The sequence below is a fragment of the Synchytrium microbalum genome (genome assembly GCF_006535985.1).
Source record: "Synchytrium microbalum strain JEL517 chromosome Unknown SmJEL517_scf0003, whole genome shotgun sequence".
Taxonomy (NCBI): domain Eukaryota; kingdom Fungi; phylum Chytridiomycota; class Chytridiomycetes; order Synchytriales; family Synchytriaceae; genus Synchytrium; species Synchytrium microbalum.
The window spans coordinates 986,159-1,002,880 of record NW_022158352.1 but is presented as its reverse complement, the minus strand read 5'-3'; the positions used below and the strand labels follow the sequence as shown (position 1 = coordinate 1,002,880).

Here is a 16,722-nt window from a genome sequence, read left to right as displayed (position 1 = left end):
GTGTGCTGCTTCACTTCTTCTCGTCTTGTTTGCTGGAGAGATTCATGTTTCCGTTATCTTTGTGACTATGTTTGCCCTTGATGTTGGATCTCAGGTATGCGAATGCAGCAAAATCGCTGTCAACCAACCCTTTCTAACCATTCTTTCTGATTAGCTCGTATTCCTACCTGCACAATCAGCAGCTTTCAACAAAGCACCGACATCAACAGCACGAATCACATCCGTGATGCTCATAGGTGCTTTCGCTGGATTCAGTGCAGGCAGTGCAGCTTGTTCTGCACTGTACAGTTCTAGAGGGTGGAAGGCATCTATGACATTATGTCTCGCAATGTGTCTTGTAGGACTTGTGATATGTGGAATATTAGGCTACCCCACAAAGAAGGCATCAGAGAAAGATTCTTGTTTGGTGGCCTCGGACGAGAAGGCTTTAGCTCAATAACATGATACTGCTAATGCTTGCCATGCCAAAAAAAACTAGTTTGATATAGAATCATTTATAGATGCGTGTTTCTAATAATACAATAATACTTGAACATTGCATTCTACAGCAATGACATCGATTATGAATTTGAGTCTTTCATTCACCGGCCGTCAAACGCGAAACATACCAAGAAAATAAAGGAGATCTCCAATTGATGACTGAGAGGTTCTGGAGTTCAGAGCGATCGCGTCTCCTACATTATAATTTCTCAAATCAGACCATTCTTCCAAATCTTTACATACAGTCCGGCCCGTTCACTAGAAATGAGGCTCTTGGTCGATTTTGCTCTTGCAAAAATCTCCTTGCCCCAATCGCCACTTTTTACTATCGATCGGTCTTAATGAAGGAGGTTCTAGTAGCATCAATCTTAATCAAGCATTAAGATTCAGTCCATTTCTTTACGACACGTGGGACGCTTAAGCTGGAGACATAAGTGTGGGGTTTTGCGAAACTCTGTGGGAAAATTGTGAAAGGAAGCAGGTCCTCTCCGCCAAGTGAGGCAGGCGACTGGCTTTATAGCTTATTACAATTATATTGGTCCTTTTTGTTGATTTATTTGGTCTGGAACTGGTTTTAACACAGGCATTTGTGTGATAGATCTCGAGGACGGATTTGCTGGCCAAAACATACCAACACGTAGAAGATCTCTCTCAGAAACGCACGAATGACTTCGAAATGTATCGAGGACTACCATCTTCAAGTCTCATGCGGACCGTCACATGGCAAATTATCGGTGGCGAGTGTCAACGACGAGTCGAATCCGATATATATAGAAAGTGAACACTTTGTTGGGTATATACTGATACGGGTACTCAATTTCGAGGGCAAACCAGCAACGGGAACCGCCCCTATACATAATCCGTCATCATCATACTTTCACAACAAACAGCGACGATATTCTATAGTATTGCAGGGGAGATTCAAGGAGGCTTGGAATGGTGATGATGTTATATTTTGCAGGTAGGCCTCGTTGTTGCCCTTACTTGTTAGATATCCACTGCCTCTGTCTCTTTACGAGACTGGGTGTTTTTGTCACGCTGTCCTTTTCTTAGCATCATAAATTTCAGTGGACATACTAACCAACGTCTCTTTTAGTGAACTAGACCACCCTCTACATATCATGCCGACGGGCGCTTCATTATGCGTCAAATTAGCAAAATGGATGGACCCAGCCATAGAAGCAGACATATATGCTGCCAAACCGTACATGAACAGCCCGCTACTCTGTGCCATGAACTCCATGTCCATATATAAAATTCACGATGGAGTCGCCACGATATCAGCCAATATAACTACAGCCAAGTCTCCAACAAAACCCTCAAGGTTTACTCTATCATCCCGAACAAATTCAGTACAATCAATAGCAGAAACCCATATAAATTCACCGACATCATCGGAAATAATACTGAGTAGTGAAAAGTTTGATGCAGGGAACTTTGTCTTTGGGCAGTGTGCTATACCAGAGGATTGTAGTGCTCTCTTTAGCAAATTAGATGTGACGCCACCGAGTTTGCCTACGTATGAGAAGAGGAAGAGGCATTTCCTACATGCTAATAAGCGTAGTGAAGTGACGTTTACGCCGGACGAGATCTATGCAATGGACTTTTATGATGCCTATATAGACTTTTCCACAGCTAATATACGTCTTCCAGGACTCTGCTTGCCGGTGTGGAAGTACTGGGAAGGTCAAAGGGTTAGCTTCTCAGCCAAGTCTCGAGATGGTAGTGCTGTATTCTTTGCAGTAGCATTCGAATTGGTGCTTCGTTGCAGCCCACCTCCAGAGACGGATAAAAAATAGTGTAGAAATACGATAAATTGATCCTCTCAAGTTGTGTCTATTTGGTTTGGAGAAAACAACCTCTACATTTTTGATTTCGCTCTGATATAGTTTGTAGAAAAGTAATTTTTCTATATTTATAGTAAACCTCCATATCTAAACATGTCAAGGAAATGCATTAGTGATTCGACAACAGAATGACGCATTCCGCAGCACTTACCCAAAGGTAGCCTTGATGGGGTTCCAGTAATATGTTGTCCAGTTCTTCTCGGTGATTTCCTTCTCACCGACAGGGACATCCTTCTGGACTAGCTGAAGTGTCGTAGATTGATCCCCTTGTATCAGCTCGTAGCTAAAGAAGGATGACAGCAGAATGTGTTATTGAAAGGCCGCAAAATCTGGATTACAGCAAACCCCAATCCAGTACCTAACAGTTGAGTAGTGCCCAGAAGGCCAGCTCTTGAGTCTCCATTTTTGCACAAACTTCTTGCCAGGTTCGTATTCTAGCAAGGTACCGGTCACATTATCTCCAAACAGCGAGAATTCTGATCCAGCCTCTCTCGAGACGACGACCTTATTCCTAGACCAGGCTTGGACACGACCCATATCAAAAAATACTTCCATCAGGTCATTGGCTGAGCATACGAATTCTATGTTATCTGTGATGGATGTAACGCCTCCTTTCAGCGCTTTTGATGACTTGCTTGCGTCAGGAGCACTCGTACTGCTACTACTAGCATTGGGTGCTATCGATGGTGATGGTGTGTATGTGGGTGTTTGGGGATGGCTATTCATTTCTTCTGGAGCAATGTATACATCCTTCATATGACTGGAGATCATGTCACTTTGGAAATCTTTAAGTGCATTTGCAATCATTCCAGGGAGAAGCGACCTGGCGACTTTTAGAATAGCCGCCTTTTCAGGTGTTGTCGTATCACTCATGGTTATTTGCATTTCTAGTTTGTCAAGCTTCGAATCGTGATCAAACTCGGGAATGTTGATTCTGCCACCTGCAGTATTCTCAGCTTGATCGCTTCCTAAGGAGTCATTTCGTGTTAACGTTCGAGTAGACTTGACGATGAGAATGGTTGGAATGATACCTTCCCATCCGATAGACAAGTCAGAGAAGTCAAATATGGTAATGATCTTGTTTTTCCTCTGACTCAATTCACAGTCGCCCTCCACCGAGTATAAATCCTTGATGGTAATGGTGATTTCATCTTGAGAATCGGTTGCATCTGTAAGCTTGGTCTTCATGTAGTCCCTGGACCAGTTTGTGATATTCTTATTGACCCTAAGTTTCAAGAGTTATAAACACGCAAACAATGCGGGGTTTGCAATACGAAGACTCCTCACCAGTGCCTGCAGTAAGAGTGGTAAAAGAGCTGTAAGTTTCAAGTTGGACGTTTCGTCTGCAAACCAAAAAAACTGATGAAGTCCAACCAAACAAGAACAAGGTGGACTAAAAATGACGTACCAATTCCCAACATTCTTCCAATTAGTCTGCGTCATCGCGCTCTCCTTGCTTTCTAGTGTAAGACTGTCTGTCTTTTGCGAATTGCGATCACTTTTTCGTTCTTGGATAATGTTTCGATGGTTTTCTACGGGGTTGAAGCGGCGTGAATCGTAAGAAGAGCGGACAAGGTACGCGCTTATTCGCTTTCGCAACATATAAATACACGTCTTGCGATTGAGATTGTATGTGATTTCGATCGAAATTGATCGAGAATAGAGAGTTCTTGTTTCACCAAACGAATCGGGGCGGGCTTCGGACAGCTTCTAGCCTCTAGCCTGTAATATTGTCAACTATTGACGTGCACTTTGCATCGTTGGTATTCAAGTTGACGTTGCTCATAAGTTGCTTGTGGTTAACAAAGCTCCAAACACCTCACCATTTAAGCCTTAGATGTAGAGGAGAAGCTTGATGAATCTCTGATAAGGCTCATAATCTGCCGACTATGGAATCCCCTCCCTCACCCCGACAGAGGTTTGGAATATTCAAATCCAGAACCTCAATCAATAGGAATGTTGCAATCCAGGTAAGAGAACCCAGCAAGTTGATTTCTTTCTTGTTCATTGTGTCTTAATTGGCCTTCTTGTAAATCTTGTGAGCCTTTGTAATCCAATGCTCACATCACCAACCCACACATTTTTGTATAGAACGGTAAAAGCTTCATTGAAAGCCGCTCATTTCACGTCAGACTCTTATAAACTCTTGTCAATCAAGGGGGGAATGAATCTCACACTACATCGCCGATACAATCAAGGCCCCCAAGTGTCTTTGAAAAGGACGACGAACCATTCATCCCAGCCTTGTTATCACATGTTGCCCGATACTTTAGAAGAGATGTGCCACTGAGCACACATACCAAGGATATGGTGAACTACAAGGACAGCTTCACAGGAAAGGAAGCGGTCGAGGTCCTATGTAAAATGCTCAACACCAAAGACAGAGGTTTGGCATTGATTGTTGGCCGAGCTTTACAAGCCCAGAGATTCTTTCATGGTGCGTGAATGGTTCTTCAGGTTGATTTCTTTCCGTTCTATAGCTGAAACCTCCACATCCAGATGTCACATACAATAATACGTTGAGAGATTCGACGAATGAACAGTACAAGTTCGAGTCAGCGCTAGCACCGCTAGGTGCAACAGATTCTCAAGACTCAACAGCTCCTTCCGCTCCCACTGGTGTCTTGACCTATTTGGCGAATTGCTATTCGCCAACTTGTGGTGAGGACTGTTACTCCGAAACATGTCGACAAAAGAGAGAGAACGTAAGCCCGAAGTGGACCCCAATTATCATATATGAATGCTCCTTCGCTAACATGCCATTGAGACTTAGAAACGAGTTGGTAGTCAACAGCTGGAACGTAGTGAAACCTCGTTCTTTGGAGATGATGAGCTAGTAAGCCACGAATTACTACGATGATATTTAGCAGACACTGACGAGACGTCATGGCTTGCAAAAAGTTTGTAGAAGAAACGGAATTCTGGTCCACATCGGTCTCCCAGGAGATTAGAGAGTCTGTTTCCGAAAACGAACGAAAGAGACAAGAAGCTATCTTTGAAATCATAGCCAAGGAACGAGAGTATGTCGCTGACTTGGAACTCGTCAAGAATGTAAGACATCTTGTTTACCATGGGGATATTTTTCTCTTGCAATCAACCTCTAACTCGTCGAACTTGCTCACCATAGACCATCATCCATCCTCTCCGTGAATCCATGGAAATCTTTCCTACCGCCACCAAAGAAAAGATTATTACTGACATGTTCCTAAACATGGAAGAGTTGTTCGATATTAACTTTGGCTTTCTTCGCAAGTTGGTTCAACGACAACGAACCAATCCTGTCGTAGATGCTATAGGTGACATCTTCTTGTCGATGCCCTCTGATCCTGTTGGTGGAGCTTATATGTATTATGGTTCAAATCAAGTGTTTGCTGAAAACACATATAGATTGGAGAGAGCACAGAATCCAAGTTTCAACAATTTCATTGAGGTACGTGTGGTCATCTCAGCATCGCACGTATGCTGTTCATTTGTCGTTTGGATAGCAATAGAACTCAAGTCTTGCTGCAATTTAGGCCGTCGAACGCGAACCAGCTCTTCGAAAGTTGTCTGTCTTGAGCTTTCTTGGTAGACCAACACAACGAATGGGTCGATATATTCTCTTATTGGAGGGTGTATTGAAACGTACTCCAGAAAACCATCCCGATGTCACGGCAATACCACGTGCGAGGGATTCTATCAAAGCTCTTATGCATGAAATCAACATCAAAACGGGAGAGGCTGTGGATGCTTTAAAGCTGAAGCAGTTATCTGAACAGTTGTCTTTCAAGCGAGACAAGATGGTATGAAACCTGGGCTCGCAAGTCTGAGAGAAAAAGGAATCGAACTTCACTAGGACTAATAAACGCATGTTCAAACAGGACATGGACGATTTGCGCTTGACTGAACCAGGTCGCAAGATCTTACGAGAAGGCCAATTTATGTATCGTAAAGAGACAGGTGTCAAGGTCCAACTCACAGTATTCTTGTTTGACCACCTTTTGCTGATGGCCAAAGAGAGATATCGAGCTTACGGATACAAGGTCCACAAGATGGTAAAGGTCCCCTTGAGTTGAGCGCTTGAGCATCGTTTAAGGTCACCTTTCTCCCATTTAGCCAATACCATTAGAGTTGCTAGTTCTTCCATCGGAATCGTCGGTAGCAATGGGTGGGAGCAAAAGAGCCTCAGGGAGATTCGGTTCTCCTATACCCTCAAAAGGATCTCTAAGCGACGTGGCCTCATTTACGACTAGTAGCAGCAAGTCAATGTCATCGAAAGCCTCTTCAGTCACGCAAATGATTGAACCGACAGATGCAACCAAGTTTCCCTTCACGTTCGCTCATCTAGGTAGACCTTCTGTAATATATACCCTATATTCCAATACCGAAGTTGATCGTCTCACGTGGCGGGATGCCATTCAAACTCAACAAGATACCCTACTAAAAGATAAGAAAGTGTTTGATCTGGTTGTATTAGACGATGGAGGTTTCAGGACATCCAATCGCGTCCTATCGTCTGCTGTATTTGGTCGTAAACTCGTATTAGGCACCGAGAAAGGATTGTATATCGGAGAGGACGGATCTTGTGTTGCCAAAGTGACTACAGAACTGCCATCTGCATTTACCAAGATACTCGACTTGGATCGTATCACACAGGTTGACGTATTGATTGACTTTAATATCGTATTGGTATTGCAAGGACGAGAAGGCAATCTATTGGTCTTCCCGTTATCATTACTTGATACGCCTGACGTCGATCTCGTGGCTGCGGCTGCTACTGGACAACGAGTTGATGTTCATATTGCATTCTTCAAAGTAGGAGTCAGTTTGGACAAGACTTTGGTGTGTACTGTAAAAACACAGACTCTTCAAACTACAATCAAAGTGTTGGAACCAATTCAAACTGGTAAAAAGAAGAAGGGCAGGTGGTTCTTGTCTGGAAGTAATGATGCTTTGAAAGTGTATCAAGAGTTTTATATACCCGTAAGTGACATACTCATAGCTTTTGAAAGAGGAAAAATATTAACCCATGGCTCAAATAGGCTGACTCCACTTCGATACATTTCCTCAAAACCAAGATATGTGTCGGCTGCAATAAGGGCTTTGAAGTGATTGATTTGACGACACTAGATACCATTGGTAAAGTCCGGCGCATCTCTTTGCTGGTCAACGACACGACACGTTTACCTTTTTTATTTAATGAAGGGTTGTTGGATCCTCAGGATGCTTCTTTAGACTTTGTTTTGAGCAAAGACGCTTTGAAGCCTATGTCCATGTTTAGGTTGAAGGATGGAGAGTTCTTGTTGTGCTATGATGGTGCGTAACGCAAACTTCCATGTATAATCCACAGGGTTTCATCTTTCTTTTTTTGGCCCTCAGAATTTGGGTTCTACGTGGATCGTCTGGGACGAAGAAGCCGTCCTGATGTGCTGGTGAATTGGACAGGCTGTCCCACGTCTTTTGGTGCGTATTGATGGAGTTTGTCAATTTGCCAATCGGTCTGTCACCAACTCTTTTTGCTTCTCTACTTGTAGCATATTCTGCTCCATATTTACTTGCATTTGATCCCTCATTTATTGAAGTTCGCAATGCTCTTACTGGTCAACTACAGCAAATCATTCCCGCCACATCGTTGCGATCTTTGGCTACAGAACCTGATCGAATTCACGGTGTCATGTCCAACCCGTTTGGGAACGACATTGTATTTGCCATCAGACCCATCGCCTCGTCATGAGATTATTGTGTGTATATATTTGTGAAACCCCAATACACTATTGGTAAATTATCGAGGTACTCCGACTGGGGTTTACCAGTATAGTGCAGTTTGGCCTGCTGCTAATGTTACGCCAGAGCATAGGGTGACCTGAGTAAGAGGATAAATTGTTTGTATAGTCCTCCTTTTTTTGCTGAGGAGCAGCTGTGGACGAAACTTACTGCAACAGATCCATTAACATTCAGCGTAGGTCCTCCACAAACAACAGCGGGATTGAAAGTAGTGGAACAGTAATCACGAAGAACAATTCCACTTCCTACAAACGTATCAGATCGTTTCCTCTTCTTGTAAAACAGCGAGCTACCCGAATAACTGTTTGGCAAACACTTCCACATTTCGTATAACGATGTCGAGGTATTGGTATATGATGAGGTTGTCGTTGAGCAGCAGCAGTTGGACGTAAAGTCAGACCACGAAGCGTAGCCAGCAAATTCAAAGTTTGTTGCGCTCGTGTTTGAGAGCTCGGCATACTGTAAATGGAAGGAAGAAAAATCGACTTTAGTGGTTTATTAGGAATGAAGATTTAGGTTCGATCACTTACACTTGTTGCACCAACGACATCACTGTCTGAAGCAATACGGATGATTCCGATACCGGTCATGCAGAGACCCAAAAAGACGGCGAGGCCCATCACCAAGAAGAATTGGACCAGGACTCGAAGGAGGAATACGTTGAGTTGTCCGTCAAGTCTTTTGACCAACTGGTCAAAAAAAGGGTGAGTGATACACACAAAACAAATACAGTAGGGATATGATAATGTCTCACCTCAACAAGTCTCTTCTCTTCCGGTGTCATCTCAGGCTTCTTCTTCTTTTTCTTATCCTTGAGCGTCTTTTTGTCCTGTCTGTGATCCTCATACTCGTACTCATCTTCCGATTCTTCAGACTCGCGATCCAAATTATCTCCATCATATCCACCCTGCTCCTCATACCCACGAGTAGCAATAGCAGCATGCTGATGATGCTGATTCGAAACATTTGCCTTGCCTTTAGCTCCTTTACTAGGAACTTTACGGCTGGCCATGAAGGACGGCAGAGCTTCATCTTGCCCCGGATCAGCGTGCACGCGTCGTCCACGGTCCTTGGCGAGTTGCACCTTGTTGGCGGGTGCACCACCGATTCGCGCTTTCTGGGATTCAATGATGCGTTTCTGGAGTCTGGCTTCAAAGTAGGAGCCGACTACGATACAGAGGATTGGGATTGCGAGGTTACCGGTTGCGACTGCGTAGATGGTGTTTGGGGGAACATTGAGTTGGAAGGCGACGAGGACGGCGAGGACAGAGTTTGCTGCGTTAAGGCCGACACAGGCGATTGATAGGACGGTCTAAAGCGAAGAAAAAATAATTAGTTACAATGAACTAGGGGCGCCAAAAAATGATTAAATAGAAGCTAATAAATGCTACCAAATCTCACCTCAGTAATGTTGACGTACGGCCTCGAGTACAATGCAGTTATGAAAAAGAAACAGTGGATGCACGCAATCACCGTCTATATAAAATCCAATTTGGAAATATCAGAAAAACTTCAAGGAAAAAAAAGATGCTTTACCCCAGCCTGATCTGAAGCTCTTACCGCAATAGCGATCTCATGATAAACTGAAAACACAAAGACAGCAACAACCAAGAACTTTTGAACCACAACGTTCAAATTGTAGTATCTCCACTTGTAGTGGTATCCAAAGTACAGGGATTTGCAACTGTTTTGGGACAGACTACCGTGGATGAGCCACGACTCGGCTTGAGTTGTGGCCCCGAGTGGGGGAATGTCTTTGAGGAATTGGGATACAACGGATACGAGGGTGTGGATCAACCCTGGAGAAAAAACGAAGTCGTCAGATACGTAATGTCGTCCTTTCGACTTGAGATATACTTACATGGGAATCCAAGTGTAGCTGATATGACGACGAGAACAGCTCCTGGGAGGTCTAAATGTTTGAGTCAGTATTAGGGTGATGTGCATACGCGAAGAGTAAAAGCACTAAAACCGCTCACAGAAGGGGTATACTTCTGAGATGCAAGATAGTGAAGGGTCCTTGTTCTAAGAGAGGAGAAGGAAGTCAATGCAAAATTCAACTGTCTATCAGTACTACCAGCGCGACTTTTACCAGTCGCAAATCGGACACAGAAGGACACAATTGAGCTGCAACATTGGCAGGACAAGTCGACTGGAAAGTACATGCTGTGCATGCGGTACTGTTTGTAGTGTTTCTCAAAAAGGTTGAAGAGATGGATGTAATGTCTAAAACGATTAGGGCGGCGTTAGTAACAAGAAAAAAACCGAGTTCGACAAGATGCGAGATGCATTTTCATGACGTACCCAAATCAATTCGATTCGTAACGAATTGTTGACCTAGATTACAGATTTATGCGTTAACGTGTCCCGGTTTCTTTCTTAATTTCTTCAACCATTGAGTACCTGCAGAGCAAGTAATTTGAGTACACGGAAACACGTTGAAAACAGCCGTAGTTTGGGGAATGTACAGAATGACCATGCCAAGTAAAGCAAATTGTGTCATGTTCTTTCTGAAGAAGGAGTTCATTCTCTTGTTCATTTTGCGTCCCTGTTTTGTCAGAATGTTAGCAAAAACAAAGAGCTGCGCGGCGATTGCACTATTGCGGACTTACAGCCAAAAAGAATCCAGATATAATGTTGTAGGACAAGAGAGTTCCAAAGACCAACAAGATGGTGCCCAAAGCAATAGCAATGGGCTGGATTTGCTAACAGGATTTAGGTCAACGACAACAAACAGAAAATCTGAGTCCCAGATTGTATACCTGTCCCTCAACTTGAGACAAGTAGTCACTTGTGTATGGATTTGAAGTTGCTCCGACCAGCAGCAATCCAGAATATAACAAAGCACCGGCTACAATCATGTTGCGTAGAATCTTCCACCATGCTAGCGACACAGCAAAATAAATGCTTAACAATTTTGCAATAAAACAATGGGGATAATGCTTGACTTACGCTTCATCTTGTAATGCGACCCAGAAGCCAAAAGCTTCAAGTTTGGTTTGATTTCATTCGACAGAGCAACCGTTGAGACACTTCTAGCGTTCAAAATGTCGGCGACATTTGGATGTCCAGAGCTTGCAGCGTGAATTCTCGCTTTCTAAATCAGTTTGTCAAAATGTCGATGTCAGCAAAAACAAAGCCAAAAGTACAAATAAACTGTACCTTTCTCTTTGCTAAGTGTCTTCTGACTGCCCATATGATGAGGTAGACTACAAGGAGAAATCCAGCTCCACCACCACCAGCCGACATCAAAATGGAAGCAATGTTTTGTTGTGACGAATATTGTGTTGTTGGTATGAATTGTAATGCGATTCCTAGATGTGTTGCGGGTAAGCCAAAAAAATACTTATTGCAGGACGAAACATAGCTCTCACCGGCAGCAAGACATCCAAAACATCCTAGCAGCAATCCATACCAAACGACAACTTGTGGAGACTGGATTGAGTAAAGGGGGTTCAGAGAAGCGATGTACGTCGCTCAGAACACTTTGCCCTCACCTTGAAGAAAATCAACATGAACAGGGTAATAAACATGGGTATAAAGTCTAGACATGAGACAATCAGGGTCAATCTCAGATCACATTCATGAAACAGTTCTGCGAAAAAGAAAGACCAAACTCACAGGCCAGTATAATGTACTGTGCCCGGAAATCAATAGCTGGCACATATGTCGTAAATTGCACAGATAGATCCAGCCTTAAATTTTTGACCTGTGTAAAAAAGCTGACGAGTCAACCAAAAAGCTCCGTTTGCGTAGCTCTGGTCGTCAATTCGTTGAAACTTGCCACGGCTAGAAATCCATTCCATTGTGCAGGCCATGGAATGTTGAAACTACTAATAATGGACAAATGCTATAGAATGGTGATATGTTAGACAAAATATTAATAAACCAAGCTCTCGCGACAAAAAAACGAGACTACAAAATAACAGATTATGGAATCTTGCATACCTGAGCAAATGTCACAAGAATCTGAAAGATATCAACCACCCCCATTTTAATAGAGTGGTGTAGAAGAACACAAGCAACCTTTTGTTAGGTGTTTGTGATTTTTGCAATTTGCAAACAGTTAATATAACAAGAGCCAGGCCCTTGATGGTGTATTCTATAAAAAAGGGCCTCTTTTGAATCCAATTGTAGTTAAGCTAGGCCTTGACGACCAAGTTGCTTTGCTTCTCTTGTTCCGGTTGCTCAGAACCGGGTTCGAGAAATGAGGGTTGACTCTTTTGTTTTTTATTTGTTTGGAATCAATCCTTGTTTATAACCACGTATGCTGAAATATGAGTAGCGATCACCGACCATAAGGGCAGGAATTCGCTTTATCTAGAAACGCTCAACATTTTGCGAATTTGGAACTATTCAGATCTATCACGTATTGGGTGCAGCTACTCATCAAAGTTCGCTTAACGCAAAAAACACTTTGGAAATCACATCACCTCACAGAATGTGGAAGATAGTCTGGTTATCACCAGCCGCTCCACTTTTAGAGTCAATCTTGCTCTCGCACCAATTAGAAAAGCTTACCGAGGGCTATTGTAAGTCATCCATTTTTCACGCAATTTGTTAGCAAGTTTTTCGCAGCAGGTTTAGTCCACAGTCCTATGAGATCTTCCTTTATAAAACTCCTCTGTATCAAGACCTGCATGTCCACGTTCTGGTCACTTTCCTCCAAGACCGCGCAGTCTCTCCCCATCATCATTTCTGGTAAAAAAAGTAACGATTTGTGAGAAAGTTCTTGAAAAGCTGCTAGTATTGGACAAGTAGGTCGCGTAGGAGGCTATATTACAGTACGTCTTGAAGCTTGGAACGACCTAGATCTACCGCCCTCACCAGTAACTTCTCTCCCTCTTGCGAAACAGTATTTACAATGGAATCGACAAGAAACGAGGGAATGGACCCATCACGGTATCCACTACAGAACATAAATACAAGCTCTACATACTATGCTGCCCTACCGAATCCACATAGGCCTGCTTCTCCGTCTGCCGCCACGCCATTTGTCCCTCCATCATCGATACATCAACCATACAATAACATGATCAACAATAAAACACCAGGGATGGAAGCAGTCTTGTCGGCATTACAGGAGCAAGCCGAAGCGGTGAAAAGTCTGCAGGCTGCTATGCTGGCCATGGAGAATGCATCGTCGTCGCCAATACGCGCTACGGCCCGAACCAACAATATTGTTAAAGAAGGAGGAATAGATGGTGGTAGACGAGTCGGGGAACTAGATGCTGAGTTGAGGAAGCTACGGGGTCTGAGTCCTAGTCGAGAACCAACACCGAAATTACCCAACGACAATGTGATGACTCCGGCAATGTTGGCTGCTATCGACGCTGCTGTTGCTGCTAGACTGCCGCTGCTTGTGGAAAAGGCTCAAAAGCAGTTACGAGATGACATTAGTCGTCTTAATAGTTCTGGGGCTGTCAATACTTCTGGTATGGCACGGTATGATCGTGAACGTTTACATGGACTGGTACACGATGAGGTGTCTGTGCAGTTAGCCAAGAAGCTGCCAATGGAAATCACTACGCGGATAGAGACAGCCGTGTTTCCGCAGATAGAGCATTTGCTGGAAACATGTAGGGTGCTTCAGAAAAGTGTATTGGCCAAACCCGACAAGGACGAAGTACACTATGACATATCAACTAGTATATCAAAGACGCTAGCCGCTTTAGATAAGCGAGAGTCACAAATAGAAGCTGAGATATTGCAGCAGGTTTCTCACAAGGTCAATGGAAAAATCGAGACCATGACACAACTCCATCAGTCATCGCTGGATCATAAACTGGAAGTATTTAGTAAGCAGCTGGAGACTTTTAAATCTGAAATGGTAGCTCTAAGTCATGAGAATGAAGAATCTCATGCGCGGGTCCTGTCTGGCCTACATGATGTATCGGGTATTGCATTACATGAACCGAAAATCAAGCAGATGATTCGGGATGGGCTGGACGAGTCAGTTACCGACCTACGTAAAGTAATCTCACAGAAAGTAGATCATGCTGTGCTCGAAGAACTCATGAGACATATAGCCAGTCGAGAGGAACTACGAGCCATGCTAGACAAGAAACTACATACGTCTTCTGGTGGTGCTGAAGACGGTATCAGCAGTGTCGTAAAAATATTCGAATCGAAATTATCAGCATTTCGTAAAGAATTGTCGTCAAAATCGAAGAAGGCGTCAGAGATACATACCGAGGCTGCTAAAAGGGATATAACAGATGGGATACTGCAACATGTGCATAACGACTTACGTGCCATGTTTTCTACATGCACTGACGAGATAATGGGATCAGTTAGGAATGACGTAGATCTGAAACTGATTGGACTGAAACGGGACATGATTGAACGATTTGGGCGACGTACATCACCTAATACATCAATACTGCCAGAAACCAACCACCATCATCACCCCAATAACAGTGAGCCGATAACGAATGCTGGTCCTGGAGTACCGATAGCTGATATACTCGCAAACGAGGAACGACACAGGAACCAAGAAGAACGAGTGCGTTGTGAACTACGCCAGTTCATAATCAAGTCTCTTGAACAACACTATACCGATTTAATGAGAGAAGCAGATGGTAAAATAACGAGTCTACGACGAGAAGTTCTGGATGCACTACGGAAATCACCACAAGGAGGGGCTATAAGCAATAGTAACAACAATGGTGGTGAAGTTCACGTAGTAGACATGGAGAATGCCGTGAAGTCTATAACGAGAGATTTCGATGAAAAGCTGTATCTGGTATGCTCTGATGTATCTGCCGTCAAGTCTGCACAGGAGCAGATTCTTAGGAGACCGCTACATCGTGTTGCTCAATGGTTGTGGAAGTCTCAGACTCTCAAGTTTGGATCCGCGGTACCGTGGAATTATCAGAGTGTCAATACAGGTAAAACATTAAATTCGGTTGGCTGATGGACAAAAAGGTTCCACTCTTATCGATGACCTGCGTCTTTCACTAGATCCCGACAACTTCACATGGACGTCAGACTCACCACATATTCGAGTACACGACGGTGGCCTATACGAGATATCATTTGCCTTCTTCACCAAAGCAAAACCGTCAATCCAGCTGGTTGTTAATGGAGAATCTGTCTTGTCGGCCATCAATTCGGCATCGTATGTTGTTCATCATGGTTCTGGATTTGTTGTATCTGGAGAAGGTGCTATGGAACCGGGAGTTGTTAGTGGTCTGAGTCTACTGGTATGAATCTTGTGTTTGCATATGATTTTCATTTCTGGCCTTTGATCTAACTTGCTGCACCTCATTTCAGGACTTTTTGGCTCTACCGCCTAAATCTACACTATCGTTGCACTATCATGGTGCCAAGAAACAGATACTGGGACACGGATTCTTCAATCTGCGACGATTGTATTGAGAAATACACAACCCTTTTATATATGTGAATAGTTTGTACCTTTTATTTAGAAATTAATTTAGTTTTGGTCTTGCATCAGAAATAATGCTTGTGTTCTATCGTGGCTGCTTGGCGCCCGTTTCTCATATGAGGCCTTCCGTCCATGGCTCCTTGCCAGCTCTCTGACCCTTGCTGTCGAGGAGTAGAGTCACGGGGCCATCGTTCTTGATGTCTACAGACATCATGGCTCCGAATACGCCTAGGCCAAAAACGTGAGGAAAAAAAACCTCACTAGAGAAGAGATATTGAACTCATATTTTCGAGTCTTCCATACCATCCTTTATCTTATCTTCCTGATAACTGGATCGCAACTTTGCCAGAAACTTGTCGTAGAATTCTTTGGATGTATCTGATTTCATTGCTGAGAAGAACACTGCGTGAGCCTTCCATTTTGATGTTGGTAAACGAGCGTGGTTGAAACTTGCCTTGATGAAAGTCAGGTTTTGAGCCCTTGTAAGCTGTTCCGTACTAATGAGGATCGTGCAAGTGAGAAAGCGTGATACAACGAATGCTGCACAGTTTCAACCACAGTTTGGATCTTCCAAAGACATTCATCACGTACCAGCGTGAACTGCGACACACAGAGGATCTCTAGCTGGAGATCAGTCACAGATCTGAAATAACGAGTCCGAGTGTTAGCACAATGCTAGCGTGCCTTGCGAAGCTTTGTTCACACACTTTGCCCATTGCTTGTTCCCATCTGGATCAGGAAACAGTCTGACCGAAAGTAGTTTCTTGGCTAACGCGTCCATATCAGCTTCCTGTCAAGCAAAGCGATGAGCTCTGATCGTCATCACGTCCAGAAGTTTTGATGTTGGTTGATGTTGATGCTCAACGCACCGTGTCATCGGTCGTAATGCCAACGAGAACACAGAATCCACGTCCGATTTGAGAAATAAGGTCTGGCCCAACTACAAGATTGAATGATTTGACTTAATGTCAGCTATCGTGCAGAAAAAGAAGACACGAATTAACAAACAGTGAGTATTTCGAGACTTGCCCGTGACAGATGCGCCTGTTACGCGTTGGATTACAGCCCTCATCGTTTCCCAATATTTAGATTCCCTCGAGGTAGTTTGGATTCTAGAGCCAAAACCTGCGAGAATAGACCCATCGGCAATCAGACGAGGTCAGTGATTGAGTTTTGAAGGGGGCCAAATTAGGTGCATAAATCTAACAGACAGCGATACGTAGAAATTGTATTAGATATAGG

The 16,722-nt window shown here is 43.6% G+C and overlaps 6 protein-coding genes across 6 annotated transcripts; 3 read left to right on the top strand and 3 right to left on the bottom strand.

Moving 5' to 3' along the window:
- Nucleotides 1–1,145: 1,145 nt before the first annotated feature.
- SmJEL517_g01037 (uncharacterized protein) lies at nt 1,146–2,279 on the top strand (the record flags this gene model as incomplete). The annotated part of the gene is made up of 2 exons (XM_031166965.1): nt 1,146–1,441; nt 1,577–2,279. 2 exons carry the CDS (start codon nt 1,146–1,148, stop codon nt 2,277–2,279), a joined length of 999 nt encoding a protein of 332 aa, XP_031027216.1.
- A 116-nt stretch (nt 2,280–2,395) lies between these two features.
- Nucleotides 2,396–3,515, bottom strand: SmJEL517_g01036 (uncharacterized protein; the record flags this gene model as incomplete). The annotated part of the gene is made up of 3 exons (XM_031166964.1): nt 2,396–2,414; nt 2,479–2,610; nt 2,686–3,515. The coding sequence occupies 3 exons, from the start codon at nt 3,513–3,515 to the stop codon at nt 2,396–2,398; spliced, it is 981 nt and encodes a 326-aa protein (XP_031027217.1).
- Nucleotides 3,516–4,283: 768 nt separating this feature from the next.
- On the top strand, nt 4,284–8,040 carry SmJEL517_g01035 (uncharacterized protein; the record flags this gene model as incomplete). Its single annotated transcript, XM_031166963.1, has 13 exons — nt 4,284–4,297; nt 4,526–4,764; nt 4,827–5,032; nt 5,101–5,163; nt 5,229–5,378; nt 5,455–5,757; nt 5,843–6,109; nt 6,188–6,361; nt 6,423–7,289; nt 7,349–7,445; nt 7,512–7,622; nt 7,686–7,769; nt 7,841–8,040. The coding sequence occupies 13 exons, from the start codon at nt 4,284–4,286 to the stop codon at nt 8,038–8,040; spliced, it is 2,775 nt and encodes a 924-aa protein (XP_031027214.1).
- Nucleotides 8,041–8,112: 72 nt separating this feature from the next.
- Nucleotides 8,113–12,083, bottom strand: SmJEL517_g01034 (uncharacterized protein; the record flags this gene model as incomplete). Its single annotated transcript, XM_031166962.1, has 20 exons — nt 8,113–8,169; nt 8,241–8,549; nt 8,621–8,779; nt 8,845–9,402; nt 9,492–9,566; nt 9,651–9,889; nt 9,952–10,002; nt 10,070–10,115; nt 10,183–10,316; nt 10,395–10,427; nt 10,494–10,638; nt 10,703–10,795; nt 10,853–10,974; nt 11,043–11,187; nt 11,253–11,404; nt 11,465–11,525; nt 11,588–11,634; nt 11,712–11,799; nt 11,878–11,940; nt 12,039–12,083. The coding sequence occupies 20 exons, from the start codon at nt 12,081–12,083 to the stop codon at nt 8,113–8,115; spliced, it is 2,622 nt and encodes an 873-aa protein (XP_031027215.1).
- Nucleotides 12,084–12,978: 895 nt separating this feature from the next.
- SmJEL517_g01033 (uncharacterized protein) lies at nt 12,979–15,470 on the top strand (the record flags this gene model as incomplete). The annotated part of the gene is made up of 3 exons (XM_031166961.1): nt 12,979–14,980; nt 15,054–15,295; nt 15,366–15,470. 3 exons carry the CDS (start codon nt 12,979–12,981, stop codon nt 15,468–15,470), a joined length of 2,349 nt encoding a protein of 782 aa, XP_031027212.1.
- Nucleotides 15,471–15,592: 122 nt separating this feature from the next.
- Nucleotides 15,593–16,552, bottom strand: SmJEL517_g01032 (uncharacterized protein; the record flags this gene model as incomplete). The annotated part of the gene is made up of 6 exons (XM_031166960.1): nt 15,593–15,708; nt 15,784–15,967; nt 16,072–16,123; nt 16,188–16,270; nt 16,350–16,420; nt 16,489–16,552. 6 exons carry the CDS (start codon nt 16,550–16,552, stop codon nt 15,593–15,595), a joined length of 570 nt encoding a protein of 189 aa, XP_031027213.1.
- Between the last annotated feature and the right edge of the window lie 170 nt (nt 16,553–16,722).